Consider the following 23,801-nt stretch of genomic DNA (forward strand, 5'->3'; position numbering starts at 1 on the left):
ACCCATTTGTTCCAACAGCAAAAATAAAATAAAAAATACATAAGTTACAGGACCATAGGACTTTATAGAATAGCATTTATAGGACTTTACAGAAGAGGAAAAAATATTGAGAGATTAAGGCGATCAGAAGAGAGAAAGATGTCAAATTAGCATCACTCCCTGAAACATTGTGTACAGTGGTAACTAGGTTTTTGTAATTTAATGATAAATGTTAAATATTACACAATGTTATACAGTAACGGTTTTAAAAATGAAAAAAAAAAAAAAACTTTAAATTTATGGTATAAATAACTGTGGGAATAAATAGCAGTCTGTGAATAGGGTCCATATAAACTGGGATCCAATACACAAGAAGAAATCATAAGTTCATTCTTTTCCAGGAATTACAGCACCTGTTTAGAAAAAAACTATGTAATATATTTCATGAAATTCTTTTAATTGTTTTTATGTACACTGGCATTTTTGTGTATATATTTGCATATTACTTAGAACTGTTTAATTATTAGCATTTATGAGCCACGTGCTCACTCAGGAATTTTAGAGTGTTTGTCTTTTGAAGTCTATGATTTACATTCCTGGAAGAGACTTTTACATGTTTCAAACATGAATTTAGAAGCTCCAGTGTTTTTGCTAACAAGCTGCTCAGACAATCATTGCATGTCTTGTAGCAACTTGTTAACAGATTTTCCGGGTTGGCCTTGAAATTGAGGTCATAACTGACCAGCTTTATAAGCTAGGCCATTACAGGCCAATTATTTTTGTTTGTGTTGGACTTTTGAGGAAATAAAAAGAAAGTTCAAAATCATGCAAGCATCATTAGAACACTACTGAGAAACCCTAATAATGATCACAAGATCAGAGGCATTATGATAGCAAAATGTTTATTATGATAACAAAATGTCTATTTACAGCACACCATCCTGTTAGGAGGTGCACTCATTTTTTTTGTCATTCTGGTTTTAAGTCATTAAATAAACAACTCAAATGTCATTAAAAAATAAAAGGGTTTAGTTGCGATCTTTTAAAACTTGGACAAAAGAGATCTGGTAGGATACAAATACGCAGAGAAGATGAAAACAAAAAGGGTGCCAGCGTAGAAATATTAACAATTGTTATTTATCCATTTGTAAAATGGTGCATATAAAATCCATAGATCTAAATACACAAAATTCATATTAAAACCACAGAACTTAAACATCTCCCCTGGAAATAAAGGTAGGCTAATACAAAAATAAAACCAATTTGAAATGTTCACAATTCGAGCAACATCTTATTAGAAAGGCATCTTATTATCATTTTTAAGTTTGCATCCCCTGCCCGACCATGTTAGTCTTGTGTATATATACACACACACACACATAAAATAAATCCACAGAGATTACATTTGCTTAAATCAGTGTGCTTCCTGGCTTGGTGAACATAATGAGCTGGTTTTAACACCTGCTTTAGGGCTATGAAATATTCCATAGAATGCTTCCAACAAATCTTTGCGCATGAAACTGGTCTTAATTTGAACCGCTGAAACTAGATCCAAGGGTTCAGTCTGACAGCTTTACTGCTTTCCGAGTAACACCGTGCGGTAATATTATCTCTATCCTTCTGTTCTGGACTGCAACACTGCGCAATAGAGAAAAAAATGAAATGTGAATACAGATGTTGTGTTGCAGCAGCTTGTGCCACATTCTATCACTTCCTTGTGCATAACATCCTGTCTACAAAACTAATTATTGCACTTTGAATATTAAAATCCAGCATCACAAAATAACCAGTGAACATGATAAAAGCTTAAAGGTCTGATCTGGGTCAAAAAAAAAGGAAAGGAAAAGAAAGGAAGAAGCTGAGGTAAATGTAAAACCCATTTCATGATTCTATGATCATTTTGGTGCAGTAATCAATAAAAATGTTTTCCACCACTACCTTCACTCAAAACATGCCAGCTATAACGAATACAAAACTAATTCGATGCCAGTGACAAATACATTGTCTCACCAACCGATCGAATCATGAAGACGGACAACTGCATCTTGTTTCTTGCTATGAAATGTCAGGGTTCTCCTTCGAGAGAGATGGACAGTGTGAGAAAATGATTTCAGTCCGTCACTTTAGCAGCCTCAAAGTTGACTGCCAGTTTCCGGTGTTTCCGCTTGGAGGCTGATCCGGGCGTGTGAGGATTGGCGTTCTGCCTGGGCGTCTTGGGTGTGGTGGGCTTGTCTGCAGGCTCATGGGTGCTGAAGGGTGGGGGGGTCTTGGGGGCAGAAGCAGCCAGTCCACCGCCTGGGGTCTGACCAGCATAGGCAGAGCTTCCTGACACTTGCTTTGCCTCTTGGTTTTTAGTTCTGCCTGAAACTCGCTTCTTGGTCACCTAAAGACACACAGGCATGTTATAGCTACAGTGATATTTCAGGATAAAGGGGTCAATCACAAATCAGTGTGTCTGTGATACTCTTTGTATTTTGAAAAAAGTGTTTCTGGAGAGTACCACCACATGACTTTTTACAACCTGAACTAACCTTGACTGATCATAAACAGATAAAACTACCTAACTTTTTAAAAGACATTTTGACCTTGATGCACAGTCATGAGAGTCATATAATTACATGATATTCATGTTTTTTCTTTGCTTGTCGGTTGCACCACATGATTTTGCTAATTATGTTTAATATCTTTACATTTATTTGTGGCTCAAAATCTATTTATCTGGAAAATTACAGAACCACTTTGAAATGCTGAAAACACTGGATCATGAGCTGCACGTGTGTAAACGATCACATTGCCACACTTTGTTCTAAAACACACAGTGCAATTGACTTTTTTTTTTTAAAGTTATATCTTTTTGGGCTTCTGTATTCCTTTATTCAGACAGGCCAGTGGAGAGATGACAGGAAAGTATTAGGTAGAGAGAGGGGAGAGGGATTGCCATAGGACCTCAAAACGGGAATCAAACTCGGGTCGCCATGAGCGCAGTTGTGCTGTATATGTCGGCGCACCAACCACAAGGCTATTGGAGCTGACATATGGACTATATTCTTAATAAAAATGCACATTACTGTGTGTATCAACTTGTTGTTAATGTGCAGCTAGTACCAGTGTATCGATACTATGAAAAAAAAGAGTACTGATATGGTTTCAAATATTCAAAATGTATATGTATTAAAAATCTATATTTGACAATATTAAGTTGTTCTCACCTGGAGGGGAACAAACTGGTTGTGGGATCCACCGGCTGGCGATGGCACAGAGGTCCGTGCTCCAGGGAAAGTTCCTCCATAGAACGGCTGGCCCTGGTGGGGAAACTGCATCCCCCAGTGAAGAGGTCCGTAGCCTTGTGGCGGCATCAGAAGACCACCTGTGTAAACAAAACATCAGATCAAGTGTAAATGTAAAGAGCATCTGCATTAGAACAACAGGATTTAACAGAAAATAGAAAATATGACTCAGACCTGCTGGCTGACCAAACATGGAGGGATGAGGCGCAAGTGGCCTCATCTGCTGGACTCCGGGGAACATGGGAGGAGGCAGGGGGAACGAACCCAATGAGTTCTGCAGAAGCCAAGATGATTTCATTCAGGAGTCAACAAGGTCTTAACATGTACTAAAATTATTGCAGACTATACTATATTACGTTAAGGCACATCATTCATTATATAACGTGAAAAGTCGTTGAATTCCTCATTGTTTTTTTGAGTTCACACGAATTGATCATTTCTGCACTGAGAGTTACCAATCGTTGAAGGGCAAAGAGAGCAGCTTTCTCCTTGGCTTCAGTTTCAGATTGACACTGAGGACCGTGAACCAGCAGGCCATTAGACAACTTCACCTGACACACTGTGACACTCTACAGAATAAGAAAGAGCAAATGAGATGGAAAGGAGGCGGAAAACATTAGGTCTCATTCACTGAACTACACACAAATTTGTGCTTGAAATCTGCATATGTGACCCTGGACCACAAAACCAGTCTTAAGGCGCTGGGGTATATTTGTAGCAATAGCCAAAAATACATTATATGGGTCAAAATTGTCGATTTTTCTTTTATGCCAAAAATCATTAGGATATTAAGTAAAGATCATGCTCCACAAAGATATTTTGTAAATTTCTTACCGTAAATGTATCAAAACATAATTTTTGATTAGTAATATGCATTGCTAAGAACTTCATTTGGACAACTTTAAAGGCGATTTTCTCAATATTTAGATTTTTTTTGCACCCTCAGATTCCAGATTTTCAAATAGTTCTATCTCAGCCAAATATTGTCCGATCCGAACAAACCATACATCAATGGAAAGCTTATTTATTCAGCAGATGATGTATAAATCTCAATTTCGAGAAATTTACACTTAAACAAGTCGGTTTTGTCGTCCAGGGTCACATATGAACTTTCAATATTCATTAACTTTTGCACAAAAATATATTCTAAATTTTAAACAAAAGCAGGGGAAAAATCTGTCACACTGACAGCATGCAAATGTTTGTGTTCTGAACGGATACATTAACTGCTGTTCATTCAAAATAAAATGTTTATTGCACCTAATTTCCAAACCAAACACTTGGTCTTGGTGTGAACAGGCTTTTATACAAAAAATGTTGTCAGAAATTAGTGTCAGAAATAATCCACACAATTATTAGTGAATCAATATTAGTGAATTGTTTTATGTCAATTATGACAGTACATGGCTTGGGTTTTGAGCTTTTGTTTATTCTTCCTCCAACTTTCTGGTCAGAGCAAATTAAAAAAACATATAAAACTCAAATTGTGATTGGCTTTTTTAAAATATCTATTTTTATATGGACTTACGGAAGTTTTTTTCTTTCTTAGACAGCACACCTTATCAAATTATCTACATTGCACATTATTATAAATCTATATTTTGGTTTAACCTCATTTGTTTAGTTTAGTTGTGGGCATTTCATAAGTCACTGTGCTTTACCGTCCACTGAAAACCACATTACTCCATTTTATACAGATCTAGGTGGAGTTTGTGAGATGGACCAACCTGTCTGTTGCGGAGGAATGCAAACTCTGGAGGTCCCATCCCAAGCCCCATGCATACCCGCCCGAGTTCAGTGGCCATGCTGGGGAGGAGGAGTGGCTGGCCAGCCAGAGGAGGAGGAGGAGCCGCTGCTGGTGCATCAGTCTGAGGAGTATTTATCCGAGCAGCTGAGAGACAGAAAACATTCACGTATTATTATTCAAAAGTAAAGTTCCACAGCCTGAAATCTTACAAGACTGATTCTGGTTCTGATTGGACACAACGCAGTACCTAGTTTTTTGCTGGAGCGCCTCTTGCTCTGCTGTTGGGCATTGGTGTTTGCTGAATCCTGGCCACCAGTGAAATCAGCGGCAGAGGAATTTGGTCCAGAACTGTCAATCTTCAACATTTCTTTCAATACCAGAGTTCCCTTCTGCTCGAACGAAGAAAAAAAAATTACTTGAAACATTCAAAGACATCTAAATAACCATACTTTTTCACTCTTTTGTGCTGCAGACATGAGAACAATGGATTACACACCATGGCAAAGGACTGAGGGGAAAGAGGCTCTCCTGATTGGTTCTTGGGCTCTGTAGGTGGCTCAGGATCCTTTGAGATCTTCAGATTGGCTATAAGCTCCTCAAATTCTGTAGATGCCTTTAAATATATAAATACTTTGAGGAAAAAATGTATTATACTAATTATTAAAAAAAAAAAAAAAAAAAACACATGACTCATGCACAATAGTGAAAGTGGAATGTGTATTGTAGATTGGCACCTGTATATTAATCTACCTCTTGACTTGCAGTAATCCACGCAGTCGGTTTTATTTAGATATGAATTGAACGGGACGCCAATAACGGATAGTGATTGCCCTAGCGGCTGTTTGTTCAGGTTTATTCGTAGCTTTTATCTTTCCAAAACACTGTTTGAAATTATGTTGATATGTTTTCAACAAAGTATACAAGGTCTTTAAAGGGAAAAATCTGTCATCATTTACCCATCCTTAAGTTACCCCGACTACTTAACTTAAGTTGTTCCAAACATATATGAGTTTCTTTTATCTGTTAAATCTGTCTTTTGTGTTTGGCATTGGACATTAATAACATTGGACCCCAAAGACAATCATCTTATTTTGTGTTTCACAGAAGAAAGAAAGACAGTCATACAGTTATGGAATGACACAAGGAACAGTAAATTAGGACAGTATTAATTTTGGGTAAACCATTCCCACAAACCACAAACCTTATTTGAAGGGCCTTGTAAGAGAGCCATATTCACATCCTCATTTCTCTTCAGAAGTCTAATATTGCCACCTGAGGCCTGCAAAATAAATAAAAAACTTATTAAGTAATTAGTATAACATATAAAAGAGAAAGCTAATAAAGAAAACCTGATATTAGAATATAAGCTACCGTATAAATATTGTATAACTATTGACAGTGATCAAATGATAGGGCTTGACAGCTGACTTATGCAGTACAGTGGTGTATGAAATATGAAAACATACAAGTTTGCTGGATGGGTCGCTGCCTTGGCTTTGTTTACTTTGTCCCTCCAGCTGGTGCTGATGTGGCATCGTTCCACTGCTTTTTCCAGCCTGTCAAAAATAACACCAGGTAAACATCATATACTACATATGATAACCAGTACTATTTTAGTATGATTACTGTATTCATATTTTGAATTCGTTTTTATTTTTACATTTTCATTTTTAAAAAGCAATTTTGTTGTTTAGTCTTCTGTTAGCCTCATCCTTAGGTTTTTGTTTTCAGTTTTACTGATTTTAGTCCTTCAACTTTAAACAAAAATTAGATTTTTTTTTATTTTTTATATTTTTAGTTTTAGTTAATGATAATAACACTGATCAGAAGCACACAGAGTAAGAGAGAGTACTTACATCATTTTGCCAGTGAGCTGGTGGTTTCTGGGGCATTCCTGAACCCTGAAGAGACTGCCACACATTACTGAACTCTTTCTCATTACCAGAGCCCTAGAGGAACACAAAGAAAAGTGTTCTAATGGATCATGAACAATCCGCAGAGCAGCAAGGCCTATACCTCACACACAATTCATACCTTGTGTTGGTTTTTCTGGTTGAGGGCTTTGTGAGGTGAGTTTCTGTTGCCCTGAGTGTCAGCCCTGAGATTAAAACTCGGTCGGCCATTCTGCTGCTGTCAATAGGAAATTCAACACCGTCAGATCTTCACATGGAACAACATACTTCCCTTTGCATTACTGAAGGGGAACCTGTTGGCACTTCACAGATTTCTACTTAATAATCACATCTTAATATTAAGACCTAACCGATTTAGCACACAAGTACTAACGTTTGAGTTGTGGTGCTCATGCAGATCTGAGGGCGTATTACAGAAAATTTCTCATCTTAGGTCTTAACTTAAGATATTATATGTTAAATTAGGATTTTTCGCAAATTTGTATTACAGAAGCAAATCTTAACTTGATTTGGGATTCTTGTCCTATCTTACAAAATAGTATCTTATCTCTAGTTAGGAAATCTTAAATGGCATAATCAAGCTCGACAATCCACTCTCAGGTCTGTTACCAAGCAACCAACACTGCTGATGAGGTAAACAAAATAATAAAAGCTACTTCACTGTGAAAATCGCCTTTTGCAAAAAAAACCGTAAGGCATTAGTCACTTTCACTACAAAAAATAATGCTCCGTGACACTTTTGTTGGTCTCTATAATGCTGGTTGCAGTTCCTGTGCTAACATGTTGTGTGGCAGTCTGTAATTACTTAAATGTTTTTAATTCTGTAATTATTTAAGAGTCTTTCTACCATTAAACATCTTCGTTCTTCATTTTCAACTATTAATAAATGTAATACCGTTGTCGGACAGCACAGTTGTAAGCGTTTTTTCCGTTGGTTTTCAAATAATTTTGAAGTTAGGACAGCTGTGGGGTTGTCCTAAAGTTAAGACAGTTTTTAGAGTTTTTTTGTCAAGTTAGGAGGTTTCTGTAATACCCCTTTCCTATCTGTAGTTAAGATAGGATAACGCACTTAGGAAATGCTGTTCTGTAATAGCTTTTGTCCTAAATGTGGTCCTAACTGAAATTACCATGGTTACCAAACAGATAAGATAAGATTTTAAAGTTAGGATCTTTCTGTAATACACCCCCTGGTTCATATAATTTCCTGAATCTCCCTTCATGTTAAAATAATACATTTAGCTCTGGATCACATATTCACCAGCTGAATACTATTTGATTTATTCCAGTAACCTTCCTGTTATTATATATTTAGGCCAAAGACAAAAAAGGGTTTAAGCATCAAAACAATCAAATGTTAATACAGCTTTGAATGTTTTTTTTTTTCCTCCATTCATTCACCTCCCATATACTGTATATAATAAAACATGTAAATAAAAATCTAAAAGTAAATCTGCCTGTCTCTCATTAAAAATTATTCATATGAATCAACTGAAAAGTACAGAGTCCTAGACAAGTTAAATCATCACAGTCCTGTGCTAAAGTCCAAAATCTCTGCTTCAGAGATAATGGACTCTAGCACAAGGAGCATAAAGGAGGATCTTTATGACTTATTTGCTAGTGGGGTATCAGTCATCAAGGGCCTGATTATGAGGGAGGAATGTGCGCCCATTACCTGCATAGGTATGAACGGTGAGCGTGGCGAGTGGTTAAGGCCGCCCATCTGGCTCTTGTGTGTGAGATGCGATGAAGACGAGGGCTGGGGCTTGACGATGGCAGTGAGTTTGTGAGAGCCAAGCTCCTTTCTGCTGCCGTGGCTCAGGTTTATTAAGGCACTGGGGGGCAGTCGATAGCCACGCCCAGGAGAGCACCTGTACACACAACAGATGTGCATAAAACACTGTCGAACACATTACCGTTTGAAGTCTGGTGTTGACGAGTTAATGGTTTTAAAAGAAGTCTCTTTTTTATTTGATCAAAAATACAGTAAAAACTGTAATACCGTGCAATATTACTACAATTTAAAAGTTAATTTTTTAAAATATATTTAAAATGAATTTTCAGCATCACTACTCCAGTCCTCACTGAGGAAACATTTCTTATTATTATCAATGTTGAAAACAGTTGTGCTGCTAAATAATTTTGTGGAAACTGTGATACATTCTTTGATGAACAGAAAGTTCAAAGCAACAGCAAACTTTTGTAACATTATAAATGTCTTTACTGTCACTTTTTAACAATTTAAAGTGTCCATACAGAATAAAAATATTATTTCTAAATTTGCATCATCCATTGAGAGAAATAATTTCTGTACCTGACAGTGAGTCCTCCAGCAAACTCTTCATCAAACAGCACTTCATACAGAACTTCAGCCTCACGTTCAGCTGATGGAACAGGAAAGACACGGAATGAAGGACAATACGAGATGCAGAAGGACGCCAGAGTTTGCATTGGGTTTACACTTTTACCTCCTTTGATACCAATGATGGTTCCGCGAAGGCCGACAGGAACAGAGAAGCTTTCTCTCACGTTGACAACACGGTCAAACAGATGATACTCTGCATCAGGATCTGGAACAACACCGTGCTGCTGCTCCAAAGGCTGCAAACACACATGCATATTTTCTCTCTCTCTGTCTATATGTATATAAATAAAAGAAATACTTATAATATATGAACACTGACAAACACATACCCTAAAAAGCAGGTGGGGCTTCACTGTGACCCTTACTTTCTTGTTCATCTTCTTCGCCTATGACCCACACATGATCAACACATCATCCACAGAAAGACAGGAACAACTATTGTGACGGTTGAGGTTTGTATGTGATAATCACCTTCGTTTTCTCCAGCTCCTCTTCAATCTTCTCCACAATGCCAGCATCCAGGATCTGCAGATCACACGAAACTCGGGAAGTGGAACTGACTGGATGGTTTTTCAACCAGCCCTGGATCTCCTGGACCCTTTCAGCACTATTTAAAGCATCACGATGATAAACAGTCATTATCATCAAGTCTGGCATACTGAAAATGCATTGCATTCGGAACAATAATTAATTACCGGTAATAAAGTAATATTGTAATATTAAAGAGGATTTGCATTCTATGCACTACTGCTTGTCTAAAACAGATTCAAAACACACCCATTCTCATCTTCTCCTGGCCAGATGTCATCTTCGTAAAAGACGTCATCGTGACTGTTTCGTGCTATATAGTCAAACAGCTCTGAAAATCTGAGAGAGGAGGACAAAAAATTTTTCAATTATTTGCAAAACCACAAGCACACACACACACAACCTCCAATACACATACACACCTCTCCAAGTATTCAGCTAAAAGTTCCTCTACAGCAGCGGAGTAGAGCCACTCTTTCTCTGTTCTCTTGGTGTAGCCAGGAACTTCCTCATTCTTCTTGTTGAACTTGAGATTAAGGCCCACATTGACTTTCTGCTCTCCATGAGGACTGTACAGAGCAACATTAATTCAAAAGGGAAATAAAAAGAATATTGTTCTTTAAATAGTCAAAGCCAAATCTTGTGGATGGACAATCATGATGAAATGATCAAAATGATGGCCCATACCGATTTTTTTTTATATATATTATGACCGGTAATGCCTATATTGTCTGAATAAATTAAAAAAAAAAAAAAAAACACTAAAACACTAAAAGTGAATTTAGGCATCAAACATTATAAATGTGCAGTATGAAGAAATGATAATCTCCTAAAATTTCTTACATAAAACTGTTGTGGAGATAAATACAGTGCTTTAAAATGAAAATATCACAGAGATTAAATGTAACCTTGGACTACAAAACCAGGCATCAATTTTCCATTGAAGTATGTTTTGTTAGGATATGACAATATTTGGCCGAGATGCATCTATTTGAAAATCTGGAATCTGAGGGTGCAAAAAAATCTCAATATTTGTGAAAATTAAAGGTAAAGATGTCCAAATTAAATGTTTAGCAACGCATATTACTAGTCAAAAATGACGTTTGATATATTTACGTAGAAAATTTACAAAATAACTTCATGGAGCATGATCTTTACTTAATATCCTAATGAATTTTGGCATAAAACAAAAATCTATAATTTTGACCCATACAATGTATTGTTGGCTATTGCTACAAATATAGCTGTGCTACTTATGACTGGTTTTGTGCTCCAGGGTCACATATGTAAACCTTAGATCTATAATTGTTTAAAGGTGTGAATACTTTTGAAACTCAATGTATTTAGAGTACATTAAAAAATGAAAAAAATTCAAATTCAGAAAACAAAAAATGCATTGTTGTATTCACTGACTTTTTCTTGGATCCTCTTCCGATGAAGATGCTGCCGGAGAACCTTGAGACAAGGTAGCTGGTGACACCAAGGCGGGAGGCGAGCACATACCCAGGACTGTACTTCACAGAGTATTTCTGAACAAAAACAAAAGACTATTGGTAAAATCTGAAAACACAAGCAGACCAAGGCCATATGTACAGTGGTGAATATAAATATATAAGTGAAGTACACTGAAGAAAAAAAAAAAAAAACGTCAAACGTAGTATAGTGCAAAGTATACTGGGCACAGACTTCTTGACAGACCCAAGGCTTACATGCTGGTTCAGTATTAAGGCATCAAGTTGAGGTTCACACGGTACGGAGAAGACCACTCTAACCCGTCCCTCACTGATGACATCACTAGAATCGTGCACCTAAGCAAACAGAAAAAAAATCCTACATAACTGGCATTTAAAAGCGTCTGCTAAATGACTAAATGTAAATGTAACAACTGCAGCTAGTCTGGAGAGGACAAAAACCAGTACACACATCTCCCATTGCACCATAATATGGGTTTCCAACCATAAAGACAACGGTTCCTGGGGGAAACAGCTCCTCCAGTGTCTTGAAGCGTGCCAATGATGAATCAAAGGCTTTGATATCCTGAAGTGAAAAAACAGCATGCCTAAAACATCCGAACAACTTTTACATTTTTCCCCCCAAGAAGCAGGTTCTTGGTCAGAATTCCTGTTTAATTTTGCGCTGGTGTGAATATTTACCTTCACAATGGTCTGGTAGGGATAGGGCAGGACCTGTTTGGAAAACTGCTTTTCTAAATGGACCTTTCCATTCTGACCAACGACATACTTCCTGCCTGTCAGCAGCTGGGCGTATACCACCACATCCGTCTCATTGATCACAATGCCTTTGCGCTTGCTGAAGCTGAAAAGCAGATAATGTAATATTTTACATATGGACACTCAAACAATCATACATACACACTTAACATGATAGAATTCAAAAATATGCAAAGCTTTCTGACTCTGAACATGCATAGCTAAGATTATGGATTGCTTTTAAAAACATTAGTTCATACTGTAAAGATACCAGAGCCTATAGGCATGAAGTATTGTCTAAATTGCAGCTTTTATCTAAATCATCTTACGAATAGACAAGTGCCAATAGCATGAATTAAAGGGCAGCATACTGCTCTGAAAGGCCTTGCACGTCTTTGACCCAGTCCTTCTGCTCTTTATCAGTCAGATGGGTGACTTTAGCAGGCGGTAGAGTGTTACCCAGATACAACACCTGTGATCCTGATGGTTCATCTAAAGAAAACCTGCAGAATAGGAGTGAGACACTATTAACCGTCTAAAAGAAAGTGCTTGAGTGAGCTACATGACTATATGACAGCAACTCATTTAGAAAGGTCAACACAACAAACAAACTTACTTTGTTTCTCCATCTGAAACGGCTACAACTCGAGCTTCCATCAAATGGGGCCAGTTCACAAACAAAGACTTTCCAAGAACCAGCGTTGAGACATCCTCCACCTGCAATGCAGAGAAACACGCATATTACCACATTACCATAAAACACCATACATTGAAAAGAGGTTTTCAGCAGGTTTTAAGAAGGATCTTTTCATTTTAAATTGAATAAATTGAAGGAAACACTAGGTCCATGTCGATATGGCCCCCACTCCCAACCAATAGAAACTAGAAAATATATTTTACTGCCAAAAAGGCACACTGGCTTTCCAATGCAAATGTCTAAATATTCTCAAAATCAAGATACATTTACTTGAGAAGCAAAATGAAGCAATATCTGACAATGGGACCAGAAAAATCTACTTAATTCAAAGGGAAAGCAAGTGTTCATACCCCATTGACAAGTTCGTTCAAGTTTCAAGCATAAACTCACTAAACTGTGTTCAGTTTCTCAGAAAACAAGACTTCATTAGGTTCAATTTGTATATCAATTAAATGTTTCTTGATTTAAGGATGCAAAAATACAGAGGAAGATTTCCTTTTTTTCCTTTTTTTTTTGCAACATGGCAATTAATGCCATGATCTTATGAATTAACAAATTCCCTTTTTAGGCCTTAAAGGGATAGTTCACCCAAAAATGAAAATTCTGTCATCATTTACTCATCCTCAAGTAGTTCCAAACCCGTATGAATTTCTTTGTTCTGCCGAACACAAAGGAAGATATTTTGAAGAAAGTTTGTAACCAGGCTGTTTTGGGGCACCATTGACTTCCATAGTAGGAAAAAAATACCATGGAAGTCAATGGTGCCCCAGAACTGCTATGTTTCCCACATTCTTCAGAATATCTTCCTTTGTGTTCAGCAAAACAAACAAATTCATACAGGTTTGGAACTACTTGAGGGCGAGTAAATGATGACAGAATTTTCATTTTTGGGTGAACTATCCCTTTAATTTGTGGAAGAGCGATTTTAGGACTTTTCTTTTTAAGAAATCCTGCAAAATGTATATTAGTGTCTGAGATAGTCCTAAAAATTCATTAAGACTACAAATCAAGCGGCCGTTAGCGTGAGGGGACAAACTGCCCACCTGTTCCATCTCGTGGCTGGCTAAAATCTCCAGTATCATGTTCTCCCCTCTGCTGCTTTGTTGAAACACCATCACTCCACTTTTCTTCTTATAAAACTGTGTAAGAGATACAGTGGGAAAATCAGCATTAATCCTGTGATGATCAGATACTGATACTCATTAATAGGATAAGCAGCGATAATCTGCAGACAGGCATTGTTTACTTTATGACGGATGTGCAGTAAGGTGGGGAAGCCGCAGAAATAAAGAGCTCCTCTGTCAATCTTATGTGCTACATGATCCAGTGATACACGCCAGGCATCCATCGGGATCGGTGTTTGCCTAAACACAAACACGGTGGATGTTATTTCCAAAAGACAAAAATTAAATAAATCAAGCGCTGATACTGTTCAGAGTGTATTGATATGAGTATAAATGCAAACACAAGTGAGAACATATTAAAATGAAACCATTACGCATTATATATATCAACAAAACTATAAATGAATAAATAATGAAGAGTTTGTTCATTGTAAAGTGAAAAAGTGGAAATATAAATACAAAACTGTGACACTATATAAATTTTTATTAATTAAAATGATCAATATTAATTTGAATTTATCTTAATTATAAAGTGCCAAGTGTAAAGGTAAATACAGAAATGTGACACCATATTAAAATGAAGGTACAACAATAAAACAAATAACTAGAAATTATAATAATTAAAGTTAACTGTAACTATAAAGTGAGAAGTGTTAATATAAATAGAAAAGTATAACACTATATTAAAATGACCGCATGATTTATTATCATCATAATCAGAATTGATACCATGTTAGCGGGTGAAAAATACTGCGGCATGCAGATTCAGCAACAGACAGGACATACCTGACATGGCAGTGGACGATGTTGGGGAAGAGCTGGGGGAGGGGGGAGTTGTAGACGTAGTCCAGCTCTTTATCGAAGCAGTAGACCGCACACTCGGTATGTCTGTTCCTGGCCTTCTCTGATGGAGCCAGTTTATGAGTGTAGGTCTCCATAGCAGCTAACAAGCATTTCTGAATGCAAACGCATATCATATCATGAAACTGCACTTCCATCACAGCTGTTACGGTGAGATACACAGTGAATACAGATGTTTAAAGCACCTCGTCGATAAACGGGATGAGCACCACTGCTTCCCACTCCTGCTGCTTGCCGTTCAGGTCCGTTTTGAAGTCTTGTGGGTAGTACTCAACAATGGGTGAGCCCGGTGACGTCATCAGATGCTGCGAAGAAGTCAGTAAATGAGGTAGAGTTTCTAAAAAAAGACTGACATGACAAGGACATGAAGTGTGTGTGGCACCTGGTAACACTGTGGAAGAAGGTCTTTGCTGGCTGAAGGCAGGACGCCCAAGAGCTGCTCGAACGGCATGAAGGGTTTGCCCAGATCAAATGTCAATTTGAGACTAGACACGTTTCTCACATCAGAAAGGAAGGGGGCGTAGTGGTACGGGTAATACCTGTGGTGAGTTGAGAGGAGAGCAAGATCCTTTGAAACCAACCCAATTTACTTTCTTGCTCCTGGTACTTTTAAGTAGGACTGCATGATTAATCATAATGAAGCATTTATTAATATCAATGTGCTTTTAGGAACGCAAAATAGGCCAATCATCTTCCCATACTTGAAATGATAAGCGCTTGTCAACAAAAGCAGCAGCTTTAAGAGCTTAAGGCTGGTTTTCTGTCATAAAAAAACAAAACATTAGAAATTAAGACAGCCATAAATAATAGCATTGTAATTTTGTAAAATACAATTATTGATCCTAAAAATATATTTTACAGTGAAATATAAAAACTACTAAACATATTAATATTTTATTTAATAATAATAAACAAACACAGCAAACCTGGATTTTTCTATTTTTAAACAAAATAAAAATATTTTCCAAATCACGCAGCCCTATTTTTAAGCACAATTCACTAATATTTTTTCCACTCGGTCTCTCAGCTTACCAGCTCCAAGACTGAACTCCATGGTAGTAGTAATGCAAGATCCACTGGATCCCCTCCACGTAACATTTAGCCTGATTGGCCAAAAATTCACTGCAAGATGAAAGAGAAAATAAGTCTTCACAAAACTATTCATTGTCAGATGCAGACAAAACATGCTTCCATCCTTTCCAAAATAAAAATGAATAGACACTTACTCTGAGACGACTTCGACGCCCATCTTGGTCATGTAGTAGGTGCGCTTATACTGTCGAAACTCTGTTTCAAACATGTCATCATCTTCACCGTCTTCCTCTGCGCCTTCTAGTGCATTGTGAAAAATATTAAGCTTTATTTAGAAGCTGAATGCTTTAAAATGTGCGTTATTGTCTGGCTGCACTTCATTTTACAGTATGTGCACTTATGTATTACTTGGACTTAATAAGGTTAGGTGTAGGGTTAGGTTCAAGGTTGGTATCCAGTCATTATAGTAAGTACATGCACAGGATTCTAAAATAAAGCGCTAGCCAATGTCTAGAACAATGATCAACATTAATGGACTTGGGGTTTGGTTTTATGTACCTCTTCCTGGAGTGCTGTGAGAGTCCCTAACTCCATCAAGAGCGGCGAGACACAGGGAGTCGTCCGAAGACTGAAAAAATAAAAGGATGAAAAATTGCTTATCTTTGTTTTGCATGAACCTTTCTTTCTTGTGTGAAATGGATAAATAAATAAATCCAGAGTTTTCACATTGATCTTTACCATACAATGAGTTCTTGGTGATCATAAGCAAAAAAAAAAAAAAAAAAAGGCCAAAATATAAAAATCACAGTAAAAGTTGTTCATCAGTGAATAATGACTGAAATGTCAGTCTGTTCGTCACACACTAATATATCATAAAGCCTAAAATGTAGCACATTAGTTGTATGAACTGCATTTTTTGTGCTTTTTTGGTACTGTTTTTCTATGAAAAAGATTTAAGCGATACATCTAATTTTGTATTTATTTATTTTTTAAACAAAACACAAACTAAAGTTTTCATTAAGCCAAAAACTAAAAACAGTTTTAGTAATTAAATTTGGGTAATTGGGTAATTAAACTCTCTATGCTGTTAAGGGTGTATTTAAAGAAGTGTTCACCCAGATCAAAGTAAAGTTTTTTAGCACTGAGTTGTTGTTTCAAACCTGTATGAGTTTGTTTCTTCGGGTTAAGCTATGCCTTTAAACGACACTGTTTCCATCAATGATTACTGCTGATTTGTTTTTCAGTTGCTGTAAATTTGGTGCATCGCTAGTTCTTATTTTTTATTAAAAAATTATAAATAAATATTTTTTTAAAATTAAATTATTTCTTTTAAACGCTTATTATAGACCAGCTAGAGAACTACACAACGCAGCCAGCATTGCTATTGCTCATTCATCAAAGCCCTATTCATGAAGAGACAAAAGAGGTGGAAGCAGGAACAGTGGCACATTCATTTAGAAAACAGGAACCTGGTAACTAAAACTGAACCGGACTCATATGAGACAATGGCGGCAGCACATGGTTACTTCTAACAGCCCCTCTTTGAAACAAGGATAGGCTGCTCATTGTTTGTGATGATTTTAAATGCATGTGTGCTTTGGTATATCATCCGTCTGCATACTGCTGATATTCACCTTACTCTTCTTCATGTCTTTGGCACCAGCCTCCTCGGCTGCCAGCCCAGCTGCTTCGTTCAGATATTTGTTCCCCACCTTACTCTCAAACCACTTCAGATCTACAAACACCTCGCTGAAGTGCTCCCGGTCAAACTGAAAACAGAGAAGAGAGAGATGGAATGGACTAAGAGCTGAATGGGGATTTACCTCCCAGTATATAACATTTAAAGTGAAAAGTGAAGTGACATACAGCCAAGTATGGTGACCCATACTCGGAATTTGTGCTCTGCATTTAACCCATCCAACGTGCACACACACAGCAGTGAACACACACACACACACACACACACACACACACACACACACACACACACACACACACACACACACACACACACACACACACACACACACACACACACACACACACACACACACACACACACCGGAGCAGTGGGCAGCCATTTATGCTGCGGCGCCGAGGAGCAGTTGGGGTTCAGTGCCTTGCTCAAGGCACCTCAGTCGTGGTATTGAGGTGGAGAGAGCGCTGGACATTCACTCCCCCCACCTACAATCCCTGCCGGCCCGAGACTCGAACTCGCAACCTTTGGATTACGTGACCAACTCTCTAACCATTAGGCCACGACTTCCCCGCATCGTGGCCTATACATACGTATATACCTACACACACACACACATTATATTGCAGTATATAATAAATTGGGAATCATAGTTTTCATAAATCTGGTGTTTCTGTTCTGGATTTAATGTCACAGGTGTTGTCTGTATTTGGCATATCAGAGGTGGCTGAGGATCTATCCCATGTCAGGAATGCAGTAACAGTGTTTTTAGTCATTTAGCCCAGATCCAAAGAATAAATATGCATTTGTTTTGTAATTAATTCATTTGATCATTATACAATAAAAATGAATCTAAAGTTCTATTTTTCAGTTTGACTTTTGTTCTTTACCCATTTTTATTTTTTTGCTGTTCTGATGTTTTAACATTTAAACTAACTTAATTTAAAGACTTCTTTTTAAATATATTTTAAACGTAATTTTTTCCATTTTGTCCAAGCTGAATTTTCAGCAGCCATTACTTCAGTCTTCAGTGTCACATGATCTTCTGCTCAAGAATAATTTCATATCATTATCAATGTTAAAAATCAGTTGTGCTGCTTAATGATTTTGTTCATAATTCACTTTTTTATTCAACATTCTTTAATGAATTGAAGCTTTACTGTCACTTTTGATGAAATTAATGCATCTTTGCTGAATAAAAAAAATAATAATTTCTTTAAATAAAATAAAAACCAAACACTCACATCTGACAACTTCTCAAGGTACTTCTCAAAGTGGGCAAGGTTGAGATGGCCGTTTTCATTCAGGTAGCCTGATGGAGATAACAGTAATCAGCATTTAATCAGCATTATATTACAATAACAGTCACATGCGCTGTGATTTGCGGGTGGACTGACTCACCGCCCAGACTGGGCAGCACGCTGATGTAAGTTCGATAGAGCAGCGGCAGTGCATCGTGATTGATGTGCAGGTGAGGAAGATGAGGGATGAAGTCATTCCCCACCAGGAAACCCATCAGAACCCAGTCGTCTATGATCCGCTCCAGGTCGTACTCAAATGAGATCTTTTTCTAATGGAAATAGATGAATTTATGACCAGACTACAGGTCAGTATATTGTTTATAATAACTTTGTCAAGATTTGTGCTCATCACGGCATATGAGAGAGATATATATTCTCACCCTGAGCTCTGAAAACTCATAGTCAATGTATTCCCTCATAAGAGAGAGATGAAGCAGGTGAAAGGTTGTCTCCTCAGGAGCCGTTATCCTACAAAACAGAAAAATACATTATAAAGGAACAAACTTTTAACTTGGTGCAATGAAAATAACGCCACACTTACCTCTTTTGTGACTTTTTGCCTCCGAAACGAACCTCCTCCCTGAGGAGAGAAAAATTAGGCTCATGGCTGGTCAAGCCAAGCATTATCTACAACAAAGAGAGAAAGGAGGAGAAAGTATGCTTAAAATAAACAAAAATAACCAGACTATGAGCTAAATTTCTCTGTTTCACACAACTGTACTCACCAGGTCGGCATCCAGACCATAAAGGCAGTGTCTTGTGTTTGAGTCATGACCCGGTTTGGTGGTCTCAGAACGGATGAACTCCATGATCTTGTGCTCTCCTTCACCAGGGGTCTGAGAAGAAACGGGAATCAGAAGAACTTCACAGAAACACACACCACACGAAGCTCTGAAGTCACGTAACTCACCTCATGACCAGACAAATACACATTCACTCCCTGCCATGCTTTGTCTGTGGACAGTTTATTGTGAACAAAATATTTAAGCTGTTCCTGTAGCCTGGCCATGAAATCCGTTCCTACAGAGGTCAAGTAAGAGAAACAGATTACTCAAAACATTATACCAGAATTTAGGAGAAAAAAAGTCCCATAAAAAACACCAGACAACCAGTAACAACCATCCTATCCATGATTTAAAACCCATTGAAAATTTAGACCTTAACGAGCTTCTTAATTGTATAATTAAAGTTCCTATGTATCCTGCTATAAAATGATAGAAAAATAATGGTATACAAATCACTAGGACAGAATAAGAGCAATAAAGGAGCACACAAACCAGGGGTGATGCAGTTAGAGTCAAATCTGGCCTCTGTGGGCAAAACTTCACCCTTCTCCAAGGCCTTCTTGATTTTCTCCTCAGCTTCTTTTGCTGACCTTTAAAACACAAAAGGACAGAAAAAAGTTATTTCAGAGGTAAAAAAATTAATTTTTTTGATACAATGTTTGGGGTTGGTATGATTTGTAGTAAACTTTTAAACGGCAGTGTATGTGTTGTGTTTATCTGACCTAACAGTTATTTGTACACTTATATCAATCTATAAAAAAGCAGTGCAAAAAGAACTGTCAAAGTAAAAGACAAGAAATAACTTTAATACATGACCTGTCATAAATCATCAAATAAAAATCCTTTCATATTTCAGTCTAAATTCAATATATATGTTATGTTGAGGTCTTCTGCTATACCGGAATCTTCTTCCCCGCTGCTGGTTCATCTTGGCCCTGGGTGCAACACCATCGACAGCCATGAAGAACACTTTCCTGGGCTTAATAATGCGAAAGAGCACCTCCAGGTAGTGAAAAATATCAGCAAATATCTTCTCTTCAGAAATACGGAAGTGCACGTCCTCATCATTGGGGTGGGAACACTGGTGGATGATCCCATTCATATCTAAATATAGGTTGTCAAACTCTGGGATCTGGGATGAGAGAGAGAAAACAAGTGGACTGGTGTAAACTTGACAGAATATGACTAATGTCCCTGAAGGAAAAAAAATAAAAATCTCAGGGGCAGTGTTATGTTAAAAACAAACAAACAAAAACTCTGGACTATAATACCAATAAGCAACTTTAAAATGACAATATGAAAAACAAGTACTCAATGCAACTATTATATGAAATATATGAAAAACCTATATGAAATATTATAAGATTAAATGAAAAACCTAAAAGCTTCCATAACTAAGTGAAATAAATCAGTTATGTTGAAGTTCTAAAATTACAAAGACTAAAACTGAAATGAAAATCAAATCTATCTATATACATACATACACAGAGCTGGGTAGTAACTGATTACATGTAATCTGGATTACGTAATCAGATTCCAAAAATTAAGTACTTGTAATTAGAGTAAGTTACATTTTAAAATACTCGTATTTCTTAGTTGCATGTAATGTGGGCATTACAAAACTTTTTTTAATCTAAACCTTATTCACCAAATATATTTGCATATATTTGCTTTAAGTACCCGTAGCTTTATCACAGTTTTTACCTTTAAAATCACGGTCATTTTTTACAGTGTATTTCAATAATTAAGTATCACATTTGCATGTTCACGGTTTCTTCGATGTTGATTACTGATCACATGGCATGCAGGTAAACAAAAATATTTCATATTTTTTAGTAAGCGTTCATTTAAAACAAAGACTATAGAAATACAAAGACGGTTCACTCTTATACTTATGAATGGGAGAAACTGCAACGCGCAATATGGAGGAATAGTTCCACCTTCTAAATGAAAAAGCCAAATTTCCCATAGAAACATGGGGCATATTCAAGCCCAAACCTGGTTTCCAAGATGAACAACATGTTTCCTGGAAACGGTGTGCAATGGGGTTTGAGATATGTTTTCTCATCAGCAGTAACATGTATATAAACCACACCGTATTAAAGAGATGGGTCCAAGTAAAGTCATTTACAAATGTGTCCGCTGCAGCTCGGTATACGCAACAATTTAAGATATTAAAAGACATGTTTGTTGTAAGAGTTTTATAGTAACAATATAGCATATCAACATCATGTAGTTTTTTATATTTTTAGCTTCATTGCAAGGCAAGTTTATTTATATACCAAATTTCATACACAATGGTAATTAAGTGCTTTACATAAGAATGGACGGCAAGGGCTGTGACTGCAACATTGAGCATATTTTGCAGTATTAAACACGTAGGCTCCGAAAATTCTTCAAAAAGAACACAAAGAATGGCCTTCTCAGCTGCCATAGTTGCAACTCTTGCGTCATCAGAACAGGGTGTTCAACGCACCAACGTTTCCATTTAAAAAACATTTTGCAATGTTTTGACGGGGCTGAACGCAGCCCTGACTAGACCAGTCAATGCACATGCACAGTATAAGCACGTTATGACTCCGCATGCGCATTGCTTGGTCTAGCCTGAAAAATAATCTTTTTAAACTCTATTTGACCATAAGAAACAACTTTCATGGGGCAATTAATTTCATATTTTTGTTGCCGATTTGACATGTAATTTAACTGAGTTCAGCGAGCAGTTTTTGAGATTTCAGGATTCCTTCATTCATTAAGATAGTTCTTGTACAAGCTGCCCAGAGGCGTTGCAAATATGGCCGCCGAGTGAAGAGACTTTCCTCGAAAGGGAGTTTGTTTTAAAATGATTTATTTTCATTAAAATTTTTTATGATTTAATTAATTGTCAGCTTTTCATTAAACTCACAACCCCCCTAAAGTTCCTTTACGAACCCTAGTTTGGGAAACCTTGATGTAATATAATGTTTAATGCACTTCATGTTTTCTTCTTTGCATTTTTTACATCATTATGGTACAAGATAATGCTATTTAAATCAATGCGATAATAGAGTTAAATCAAAAGTAATCTAAAAGTAATCTGATTATATTACCTAAAATGTGTAATGTAACGGATTATGTTACTGACTACAATTTTTGTCAGGTAATCAGTAACTGATTACAATTTGTAAGTAATCTACCCAGCTCTTATATAATCTCTCTCTCTCTCTATATATATATATATATATATATATATATATATATATATATATATATATATATATATATATATATATATATATATATATATATATATATAAATAAAAACAAAAATATACAAATAATTGAGTTAATGTTTAACGCCATGTCAGCAGCAAGGCACCTTCATGGTGAGAACAAAGTGAATAACAGGTGTCATACAAAAAAGAAAGAAAGAAAAACGAAATAAAACACTTCAGACTGATACAAATCAATAATTATAAAATACATTCAATTGGCAAATACATCAGATAAACTTATCTCTTATTAAAAACGTTGTCTATTTATATTTAAAACGGTTCAGTCCAGTGAAAAAATATTTAACACTCATTGGACTCTATCAAGGAAGTCATGATAGTGGTTCTTCACCTAACAAGTGTAAATATTGTGACTTTATCGTTAAACGGCAGCTAAAAAAAACAAAAAAAACACTCGCTCTCAAAATCTAGTGGGCTGCCAAGCTAGTGTGCAAATTTGTGCTTTATTAGGGGCGTTCCGAACAATGTTCAGAAATGTTGCTGATTGAATCACTTGAATCACCTGCTAACGTTACCGTTTGAGCTTGTGCTTCTTGTTACAGTTGGCTGCATGTTTATGATTGGCAGCTCGTTCGAAATCGCTTACGATGCGTAAAGTGCAGTCTAGGTAGACAGCTCATTAGATTTTGAGTCATTATAATGTACAATATAGAAATAATGTCGATAAAATCCCCATCTATACTTAACATATTCATGGAGGAGGCACAGTAAAACTAAGGTTTTGGTGTCGGTTATATGTACGGTTTGAGCTTCTGATCATAGAGCTGTAAATGATCTCTATGCGGCCTGTTATATTTAGCCAAACTAGCTCACCTGATGCTCTTTGACAACTTCACTCAGACACGGATACCGCTCCGATATCCATCGATAAAATTTAGGCACTCCCATCTTCTCGTGTAAGTCTTCAAATAACAATAATGAAGAGAAAACTTAATAAGAAGCCAATGTGAGCAGAATTTCATAGACTGGTGTTGCTAGTCGGTTTTGTTTCTGTATGAGCTGTTACTGTC

At 36.8% G+C, this 23,801-nt stretch overlaps 1 protein-coding gene across 2 annotated transcripts; it reads right to left on the reverse strand.

Annotated features, from left to right (window-relative positions):
* Positions 1-851: 851 nt before the first annotated feature.
* xrn1 (5'-3' exoribonuclease 1) lies at positions 852-23,801 on the reverse strand. 2 transcript variants are annotated; one of them, XM_058759040.1, is made up of 42 exons: positions 23,605-23,801; positions 20,422-20,654; positions 20,015-20,112; positions 19,648-19,757; positions 19,463-19,573; positions 19,279-19,364; positions 19,118-19,205; positions 18,838-19,006; positions 18,681-18,748; positions 17,375-17,509; positions 16,299-16,368; positions 15,935-16,040; positions 15,741-15,830; positions 15,091-15,247; positions 14,894-15,013; positions 14,634-14,803; positions 13,970-14,087; positions 13,767-13,862; positions 12,643-12,743; positions 12,398-12,529; positions 11,970-12,132; positions 11,740-11,853; positions 11,526-11,624; positions 11,230-11,345; positions 10,239-10,385; positions 10,066-10,155; positions 9,760-9,895; positions 9,618-9,674; positions 9,392-9,524; positions 9,238-9,307; positions 8,599-8,794; positions 7,048-7,140; positions 6,870-6,962; positions 6,480-6,569; positions 6,215-6,292; positions 5,510-5,626; positions 5,261-5,402; positions 4,994-5,157; positions 3,722-3,835; positions 3,441-3,540; positions 3,189-3,346; positions 852-2,362 (listed from the first exon to the last, which is right to left on the reverse strand). In XM_058759040.1, exons 1-42 carry the CDS (start codon positions 23,677-23,679, stop codon positions 2,090-2,092), a joined length of 5,076 nt encoding a protein of 1,691 aa, XP_058615023.1. In that variant the 5' UTR covers positions 23,680-23,801; the 3' UTR covers positions 852-2,089. The 2 variants fall into 2 exon arrangements, with proteins under 2 accessions (XP_058615023.1, XP_058615014.1); XM_058759031.1 differs by having other exon boundaries at positions 853-2,362; positions 7,048-7,143.

The sequence above is a fragment of the Onychostoma macrolepis genome, chromosome 02 (assembly GCF_012432095.1).
Source record: "Onychostoma macrolepis isolate SWU-2019 chromosome 02, ASM1243209v1, whole genome shotgun sequence".
NCBI classification, from domain to species: domain Eukaryota; kingdom Metazoa; phylum Chordata; class Actinopteri; order Cypriniformes; family Cyprinidae; genus Onychostoma; species Onychostoma macrolepis.